The following is a 10,361-nucleotide window of genomic DNA, read 5'->3' as shown; positions in this document are numbered from 1 at the left end:
CTTCCTTTGATCCAAGCTTCCTCTGATCCTAGGTGTTCCCTCTGATTTCTGGATTTTCTTCTATCTTATTTTTTGCACACTCAATTAAATTATTATTGCATTAATTGTTACTACAAAAGCTTTTTGTTATCATCACAACAAACTAACGAAATTGTTCTCCAAATCATCTTGATTTTAACACCTATTACTTCAATTCTCGTGCTAACAGCTCCGTATCTGCTACTCCATACCTTATGGCCTTAGTTTCTAGGTCTGAATTCTATATCAGAAGAATCATTTCACCTCTTCCAAAACTGATATGCTTAAAGCTCATGTAGTGCAACACCACATTTTTCGAGTGAATGATAATTTGGAAGAAAATTATTATTTTCCTCCGATGGTGATACCATTATTAATATCATTATCTTGAATAATACACTTCTACACACCATCCTTTAATTATTGAGAACCTAATCACAAATGAAATACTTCATTCCTATTATCAAATCACTGATATATACTCTTTGTTCTAATGAGATCCACCTACTTTCTCTCCTTTTATTTAGTCATTTCAATTCTTCCTCCCACTAAACCTCCATTTAAATAGCACTAAACCATTGCCCTATCCTATTTATAATTGATTCATTTTTTTAAATCTAAATAATTTTAAAATATAGTTAGTTTTGAATTTTTAATTAAAAATTTAATTTTAATTCTAAATTTAATATATATCTCATATAAAATTTCGAATTATGATTATTATTTTTTCCATTTTTATTTTCAACTCAACATAATGTATTTCAAATTCATGGTAAACTTAAATCAATTTTGAATTTATTTTATTTACATTATATTAAACTTAATTAACATTTAATTTCTATAACATTATATGTTATTTACAGGAATATATTATAATATTTACCATTCGAAAGTTTAATCAAAGTTTCAAATTTACCTTTGAGTTTTTTTTTTTTCTTAACATAAATTTTTTTAATATAATTATAATGCTTAATATCTCATTGTAAATATTTTCTGAACATCCGCACCTCTAACTTATTAATTAGCGCTAAACGTTAATGTTGTTATGCAATTTGTTGTAGATCACAATTTATTTGAGGTTTAATTAATTTGTAAGTCTCTAGACTATTTGAGAATTTTTAGATATGTTCTTAAACTAGAAAAACATGTAGTCAACTCCCTGAATTTGTTTTTATCAACTGTTGGTCCATAACAACTGTATACGTTATATAATTAGGTCCTTAAACTAATTTAAACATTTGAAAGTTGATTTATATATATATATATATATATATATATATATATATATATATATATATATATATATATATATATATATATTATATTTATGTGTATATATATAACTTATTATTTTCATTTTAATTTATATATATATATATATATATATCATAGTTATAAAATAAATAAATTGAAAATTAAAATCAACTAAACCAAAATATAAATGTAAAAAAAAACAGATTATATTTATATTTATAATAAATTAATTTATTTTAAAAAAATTACACCTTTGATCATTGTATAATACAAAGACTATCCCTTAACTTAATTTCATTAAATATTTTAGTCTTTTATATTTTTTTTTTCTTCTCGATTTGGTCTTTTATTTTAATTTTAAGTGACAATTTGATCTTTTATATTTTAAAATATCAACAATGTTATCCTTTGTTTTTTACAAAAATTCAAAAAATTTATCAAAGTTTTCAAACAAAATCTATAAAATCATTTATCATCTTCAATATAATGCAAATTTTATCAAATTCATAACTTAAATATTTAAATAAACTCATATTTTCATTCTTTATTTGATAAATTTGATGTTGTTGGAGATGAAAATATGAGTTTATTTGAATATTTAAGTTATGCATTTGATGAAATTTGCATTATATTGAAGATGATTATTAATTTTATGGATTTTATTTGAAAATTTTGATAATTTTTTTTTGAATTTTTGTAAAAAAATGATAACATTATTGATATTTTAAAACATAAAAGATCAAATTGCATCTTAAAATTAAAATAAATGATTAAATCAAGAAGAAAAAAAAAAGATAAATAACTAAAACATTAACTGAAATTAAGTTAAGAAATTGCTATTTAGCTTAATATAAATTATTGATTAGTGTGTAATTATGTGTGTCCATATATACATTTAAAACTGTTCACAAAATAATTTTCAATGTATAAAATAATTTTTGTTTACGGTTCACCTCTGAAACGTTAAAACTAAGTGATTATAGAAGTTTTCCATGTATAAATCATTTAGTTTGTGAATTACGTTTGTGGTTTCTAGAATGAGTGAAATACTACATACGATAAAAATTATCATATTGCTCACTTTCCTATTTATATTAAAAATTCACCATTATGTAATTTATCTTTTCTCTGTTTTTTTTAAGTAATTTATAACATCCCAATTTTCAAAAATCCAATTAACACTACCCTTGTTATTATTACTTCCATTCATTTTTTTTACTTCGAATTTTGTACTATATGATCCCTGTAGTTTTTATGATTTATCAAAATGATTTATAAATAGAATAATTTATCAAAATGATATCGCAAATTTTAATCGCTATGATTTGACTTAGTTGAGTTGGGTAGTGAAGAATTAAAAGATTTAGAAATAGGGTAAGAGGATTTGAATAGAAAAACTCTAACGATATTTAATTGAGCAACAAGAGTAAAAACAAAATTAGTAGTCTATGCCATATGCCATATGTCATATGTTTGAGTAAATCTTTTAGCTACCAAATGAGTTTTGCACCTTTCAGCTGGGTTATATGAGGTACATTTTACAGTAAAAACTCATTTACATTCTAGAGTTCTTTTCCCTAAAGATAAAGTCACCACTTTTCAAGTTTAATTATTTTCAAGAGCTCTCATCTCTTCAAGAGTATCTTCCTTTCACTATGAAACTTTTAAAACCACATATACATTTTTTGGAATTTTTATAACAAATAATTGAGAGGTAAACCAACTAAAAGAAAAAGAAACTTTTGAGTATGACACATATGCTTAGTGCATGATCTAACATATTTTCTTAGACCTAAGGAGACAACAAGATTATTATATTTAACACGATTCAAAGGAACAAAAGAAAACTTAGAAGGAAAAGAAGAATTAGGATCATAAGAAGACTTATGTATGATAAGTTAGATTATCTTTTGGTTTAGATTCTTGGAAGGCCTAGAGAATGGACCCCTCATTTTCCCTTTCTTTCTTCCTTCTTTCAAATACATTTCCATTCCAAGTAAGATAATTGTTATTAAATCTTCTTTACAAGGAATAAATATAGAGATCACACATATAAAATATTCTGGTTGATTCAATATAAGTCAGTCTAATTCTCATAAATGTGAAGTTTTCACTATAATGATTTACTTAAAACTTTCACTTTAGATTACTCTTGATCTTATCGTTTATGTTTACTTAGCCTAAACACACTAACTCAATGCATCCTCTAATTTAGTCTTTTGTAATAAACCTTTTGAACAACAGAATGTTCTGATCAACTTTGCACTAATTTTTTTCTTTCAAGACTTTATCTTTTTATCTTTCTTTTTTTATTTGTTCAAATAAAGTTGTGAATAGTGTTTCAACAATATTTTTATGACTTTGTGTTATCTTCCAAATTTGTTTCCATTTGCAACAACATAATTTTCAATAAAGGATATAGTAAATAAACTATTCCTTCTAACATTCCTTCAATAAAGTGGTTCTTTTGTATTGATCTCTAGGAATGATTATATGAATGTACTAAGCATGTTCTTCATGAATATGTTATTTAAAGATTAAACAATCATTCTCTTAAATGATTGATATTAGTAAATGATATATTTCTTTTGAGACTCTTTAATGAAGATGTTGTTTGACTTATCTATTGATCTTATGATATGTTTGAATCAAAAATATGTCATTTGGACATATATATTTTTCAATGTATCAAATGATCATTATGACTACTAGGTATTGTGCATATGTTTGAGGAAACTTAGCTACTTGGAGAAGAAAGAACCAAGGTGTTGATGCTTGAAGAAATGCAAAAGATGACTTCAGAGCAATTACTCATAGAATATGTGAACTTTTGTGGATTCATAGACTCTTGGAACACTTGAAGTTGAAAGCTAACATATCATTAATATTGTTATGTGACAACAAAGCATCAATAAGTATAACTAACAACATTGTGCATCTTGACATAATCAAACATATTGTAATTGATCGTCCTTCATAAAAGAGAAAATTAATTTTGTGATTATATGTCTTTCATTTGTAACTTCTAATCAACAAACTATTGATATTCTGACAAAGAGTTTAACAAGACCTACTCCTGAGCGACTAATAGTTAAGTTATACCTGACAAATACCAATGTACTAACTTGAACACTACACCAAAAATAGGCTTTAACATCGCTTTTTTATGCATTTAACAGTGCTTTTTAGCGCTATAGTATGTAGTGTTGTTTAAAGATATGACAACGCTTTTTAAAATATAAAAAGCACTGTTATAGGTGATATTTAACAGCGTTTTTCAAAACAAGTGTTATAGTAGGTAGAAAATTATGTCACTTTTATAGCGTTTTTTTTGGATAAAAGGGATGTTGTAGGTGTCTCATTTTATAGTGTTTTTATAAAGTGTTGTTGTAGGTGACATTTAACAGCATTTTTTCCTTCTTAAAAACGCTATTGTAGATATTTAATAGCGTTTTTTTAAAAGCATTGTCGTAGGTCTTTAATAGCGTTTTTTCAAAAAACGTTGTCATAGGTCTTTAAGCATTTTTTATATTTTTTAAATTTTTTTTAAAAGGTTGTAACAAACAAATGATCAATTCCTTAAAGTGATCATTTAAAAAAATATTTTTATTAAAAAAATACTGTAATGATCAGGTCCTTGTGAATTAATTATAAAACCCATTCTTACAAAATTTATTATTTTGTATACTAAAATAATTCTATACAATTACACCAATTATAAAACCCACACCAGGTTCAAGTTTCTTCACTGCTTCTTCAGCAATTTCATGAAGTTCTCGATACATTTATGTCCCTTGTAACAACTACATCCACACATCTGACATCATTCGCTATCATCAGTTGTTTTCTCCAGCATCTAATACATATAAGATTAAATAAGGCTAGATGAGATTGTATTTATGGATACGCTACACATACATTGTTTCTCTTGTGCGTAAATATCTTTTCAATCTTTTATAAGCAATAGAACAAGTGCTTTCTGTAAAGGAGAAACTTGACAACAAACCACAACATGGCAATTCAAACTCAAGAATTTGAAACTTGAAATTTCAAACTCAAGAACCCTAAAAATTTGAAACAAAACCCTAAAAATCAAGAACACTAGCAATAAAAATCCAAATGTTGAAACATATCCTTATAAAACAAGAACAGTAGAAATAACTAGCAAGGTACCAAATGTTGAAACATAACCTAACAGAGTGACACTTACGATGGCGAAGATGTTGAGATGCGATGGCGAAGTCGTGTTGAAACATAACCTAACAGAGCGACACTTGTGATGACAATGGTCGCAGAGAAGGATTGCGTTGAAGGTGAGATGCAGGTTACAGGTTTCGCAGAGAGATGAAGGTTTTGTAGGGAGAGGAGGGTTCCCATGGAGGAGGGTTCTCACAAAGAAAAGTTTCGTAGGGATAGGAGGGTTTGCATATAGAAGGGTTTTGCAGGGAGAATGAACAAATGTAGTGACGAAACCAAATTTTACATGATATACTTAAAAAACTACTTTAAACGACTTTGATCCTATGACAATTTTTTTTTTAAAAGCGCTTTAAAAGACCTTATGAAAGCGCTTTGTGACCCTATAACAGTGCTTATAGAAAAAGTGCTGTAAATATTTTGACCATACTTTCAAAGGTTTTGTTATTTTATATTAATAAGTAAATAAAAATATATTTAATATATAAATATTTATAAATCTGTGATATAATAACATATCACTATTTGATAAATAAATACCTTATAATTAATAAATACTTATAATAAAATATTTATTTATAAATCTGTGATATGATAATATATATTTATTTGATAATTAAATACTTATAGTAAAAAAATTATTTATAAATTTGTGATATAATAACATATTTATATAATAACATATTTATTTGATATATTGATAAATAAAAACATATTTATTTGATTCAGATTTTTTTTCATTATTTTTTTTATTTGATAATAGACATTAAAGGTATTAAAGGGAAAATTATTTTTTTAGGGAATGATTGATTTTATAAAATAATCAAAATATAGTTATTTAATTTTTGGTGTAGTGAAAATTTATTTTATTTTATTTTATTTACTAAAAGGGAATAATATGTTAGATATGATCAACAAATAATCGTGAATGACACTACTAGAAATCAGCATTTTACCTGCGGATTTTCCTGCGGATTTCAACTAAAAATCCGCAGAAACACACGTTACCTGCGAATTTATTGGCGGAACTAATTCCCCACGTAAAACCTTCGTGGATAATTGTTTCCTGAGGATTTTTAAATCCGCAGGTAATATACTTGCGGATAAATCCGCAGGAAAAGTAGATAAATTCCGCAGCAAACAACTAGTAAACTTAAGACATTTTCTTACAACTTTTCATGCAGAAACATTTGTAGCACCATTCCTGCAAATATTGTTCGCATGAAAATCCGCAGGTAAATCCATATGAAATTTTGCACACGAAAATCCCCAGGTAATTTTGCTTCAATATTATTTTCAAATTTCTTAAATTTCTTCTAATTCTTTATTTATATGAAAAGTTCAACTAAAAATATATGAAAACATTATTATAAATACATTTTTTAAATATTTAACATTAGTCTTTAATTGAAATACTATTGCAATACTCCGACACAATTTATATCATGTTCAAAAATCAAAACTAAGCATTAATTCAAGCATGATCCAAAAAAAAAACTAAGTATGATCAAGTATATGATACAACCAAATTAATAAAATAAAAACAAATACTATTCAATATGATAGCTATCAATGTCATCATCTCCATTATCTTCATCAAATCCAACAAATCCTAATTACATCAGAAAGGTTAAATTTTTATTGGTCTCAGACCAATGTTCATTGTTTAGTAGATTTGTGACTACCTGCAAAAGAGTGCACATAGAGACAAAAGTTATTACTTATCAACCAAAACTTACTTTAACTTTATCATTTTTAAACTGCGTACCAGTCCATATAACAACAATTAACAGGGATAAATAGAATTGCATTTTATGTGAGGATTGAGGATAAAAATAAGACTGCTTCACACAACAAATAGTTTATTGTGTTTAACATGGATTATTAGTGAAGTGAAACTAATTGTGGATACTATTCAAGAATTTGTTTATTTTTATACTTTGTTGTGGTTCATTGTCCTTAATTCATATATTGTTGGAAATTCAAATGCAAGTGAGAAGTTCAACAATAAAAGGAAACTGCCAAGAGTCAAATCATGAAATCAATGAGTTTTAGTACGACGTACTATGCTGATTTCTAGTGGTGACAGCAAAGACATACCTAATAGCAAAAAGAGAAAGGAGTGTAATGAAATTACACAAATAAAAAGAAACAAGCATTGATCCTGCATTAGTTTCCCCAGTTTTGCCACAGTATAGCCCCTTGTAACAATATACAATTAAAGATGCAAAATTCCTTAATTGAACATTTTAAGAAAAACTTAAGTAGTACGGTGCAGGAAAACTTGTTACTTGTATGTGCAAAAGATGGGAAAATACCCCTCGTAACAAGAAGCGCAACAGAAATAGCAAAACCGACACCTAAAGCCGGATTCTCCCGTGCTACCATCAATACATCTGCAAAACAAAAAGGCTAAAGATCATAAATTGGTGATAAATCTAGATACCTAAAAGATCACCCACAGAGCAAGAAAACTTTGCTTGTATAATTGCCAACAAATTATAGATATCCCCCAAATGCTAGTTCCTCATAAGGTGAAAAATATATCCCACAAAACAAATAAAAAAGCAATACAATAAAACCATGCGAAAATTCAACATACAACAAATAGCCTGTTCTTTCTGCATATCAGTGCCAACGAATATGATCTTGTCTATGTTATCTATGGCGCAACGAATATGCAGAATTAGAATAAAATAATAATGAGATGGTGGAAGACATATAAAAAAGAGGAAACCTGAAAGGTACGAAAGTGGGTGGAAGAGTTGTGTTACATAGAACAAGCAAATTCAATTGCAGAACGCTGAAAATTTTCAGCCATTGACGCTAGTGATGCGGAGGCAGATGTTGGCGAGGAGGACGCGTCTCCGTTCGAATCTGTCTCTGCCATTTTTAAAATTGTGAAATTTTAAAAATGAAACTTGCATTTGCAATCCTTTTCTTCATATCTTCAGATAACATAAATACATGACCATATATCAACAAAAAACTAAAGAGTTTACGACAGAATCATTCAACACAGATTAGACATAAAGCTTAATTGAAAATAGCTCTATACAAGTAGCAAAGGCGGCAATGTGAACTCTTTGGCTTTCTTCAACTTGACAATAGACTCAAATCTTAGGAAAAAAATGTATCTGCAATTAAAGCAAGTTGCAAATTGAAAATGTTCAAAGAAACAACAGACAATAAACACTAAATCAGAAGAAAATTAAAGAACTAAACAAAATTGAAATTAAGCATTGAATAATGTGGACAAATGTTGATATAGATTAACCTATGCCTTAGAAACACTGTCTTCATTATCTATGAAGTGTAGTGAAAATGGTTTGGATAATTTGGATGCAAACAAGTGTAGAAGTAAAACCAGTTCTACTGATAAACAATCTCAAGATTTCATGATAAATCGGTATTTACCAGCAGCAAAGGCTATGACTTTAAAACCACCTCAACATGCTCCAAGAAAACAACAATATGTTCTGTTAGAACAACCTAGCACCAAATTGGTTAGTGAGGAAAAGAAAACCTTTGTTAACTACAGAAATATCCTTGATATTATACCATTCACCGATCAATACCGAGAAGAGGAACAAGAAGAAGAAGAAAGTGGCCATGAAACTGATGATTATACAAATATTTCAGCAAAGGGTTGTGGATTATTTCCTAGTTCGTGCATTAAGAATTCATTGTGCTTATTAAATAGACAAAAATGAAGAACCAGATTTCCATGTGGTCCTATGAGTGATTGAAAACGTTATTACCTAAAAATGTAGAGGAAACACTAACCAATTTGTCTCCAAAATCATCAATCACAGTGCAACCGGTTAGGGAATTGCACTGAATCTGAAATTAGGCATTACACAGAAGGATCATAATTCAACTTCCAATATTTAACACGTTTTCTGTTCCTGATTAGACTAAACTGAATAATTAAAACTCATAATACCAAAGAAAACAATAGAAAATTAAAGATCGAAAACAGCGAGATACGTGAATTTCCACAAAGAAACATGTAATTTTAGGAATTATTGAATTACCGTAATGATAGTTGATAACTGATGAGTTGAAGTGTTGTACGAGGTAGTATTGGTGATTGAAGATGAAACAACTATCTAAGATCTGCAAGAATTGGTCGATGAGGATATATACAAACATGATGAGATCAAGTTAGAAACATCATTTCCTAAACATACACAACAACAAATCGGAAATTCAAAACCCTAAGCGAAGTTAAAATAAGCTTCAACTCAAATATCTGCCTCTAAACAAACACAAATCAAGTGAACCAGAAAATCGAATTGAAACGTAACAAGATTAATGTCGCAGACTAACGAGAAAGTAGCATTAGTGATAGAATCAAATACCTCAATAAATTGAAACTGAAATCGACTTAAAAAGCTGAGAAATGTTTAAGGAATGAGAAGCGCAAATCAACATAAATGAGAAGCGCTGAAGGTCCAGAATGTCACGAAGCTCATAAGCGAGAGTTACGAAGAAGACGAAGTTGAGATGGTGGTGGCGATAACGGCGAAGTGCGGCGAGGTGCGACGGTGGTGGCTATGGTTGAGGTTTGGTGGCAGCGAGGTTGAGAAAACAAGCTTCTGTGATTAGGTTTGGTGGCTATGACTTGGTTCTGAGATTAGCTTAAATGTATATGATTAGGTTTTTTTTCTACATTTTCCTATTTTACATTTTTTGTGTTTTAAAAAATTAATCAATTTTAATGGGCACAAATAAAATCAAACAACTTTACTTTACCTTTTTACAACTAGATATAATAACTTCTTTTTTTTTTTTTTTAGAATTCATACATTTAAAAATTAATATATTTTATTATTATTAAATTAAATTATTAATAACTAAATAAATGTTAGTTATTAATAAGTTTAATT

The 10,361-nt window shown here is 27.8% G+C and overlaps 1 protein-coding gene and 1 long non-coding RNA gene across 12 annotated transcripts in view; one reads left to right on the top strand and one right to left on the bottom strand.

The window, feature by feature from the left end:
- The window catches only part of LOC140920073 (uncharacterized), a 14,397-nt gene extending 14,080 nt beyond the window's left edge, over nucleotides 1-317 (top strand). The window contains 1 exon segment of the mRNA XM_073367386.1: nucleotides 209-317. Within this exon segment, the coding sequence (XP_073223487.1) occupies nucleotides 209-317 (109 nt within the window).
- A 6,595-nt stretch (nucleotides 318-6,912) lies between these two features.
- On the bottom strand, nucleotides 6,913-10,131 carry LOC105851976 (uncharacterized). Of its 11 annotated transcripts, none has more exons than XR_012162834.1 (8): nucleotides 9,834-10,130; nucleotides 9,507-9,588; nucleotides 8,887-9,312; nucleotides 8,528-8,606; nucleotides 8,207-8,417; nucleotides 7,788-7,865; nucleotides 7,570-7,670; nucleotides 6,913-7,154 (listed from the first exon to the last, which is right to left on the bottom strand). It is a non-coding gene; the product is annotated as an uncharacterized lncRNA (long non-coding RNA). The 11 variants fall into 11 exon arrangements; XR_012162837.1 differs by lacking the exon at nucleotides 7,570-7,670 and having other exon boundaries at nucleotides 8,887-8,961; nucleotides 9,231-9,312; nucleotides 9,834-10,127; XR_012162838.1 differs by lacking the exon at nucleotides 7,570-7,670 and having other exon boundaries at nucleotides 8,887-8,948; nucleotides 9,231-9,312; nucleotides 9,834-10,127.
- Between the last annotated feature and the right edge of the window lie 230 nt (nucleotides 10,132-10,361).

The sequence above is a fragment of the Cicer arietinum genome, chromosome 4, assembly GCF_000331145.2.
Source record: "Cicer arietinum cultivar CDC Frontier isolate Library 1 chromosome 4, Cicar.CDCFrontier_v2.0, whole genome shotgun sequence".
Classification (NCBI taxonomy): domain Eukaryota; kingdom Viridiplantae; phylum Streptophyta; class Magnoliopsida; order Fabales; family Fabaceae; genus Cicer; species Cicer arietinum.
This window is presented reverse-complemented; position numbering and strand designations above follow the sequence as displayed.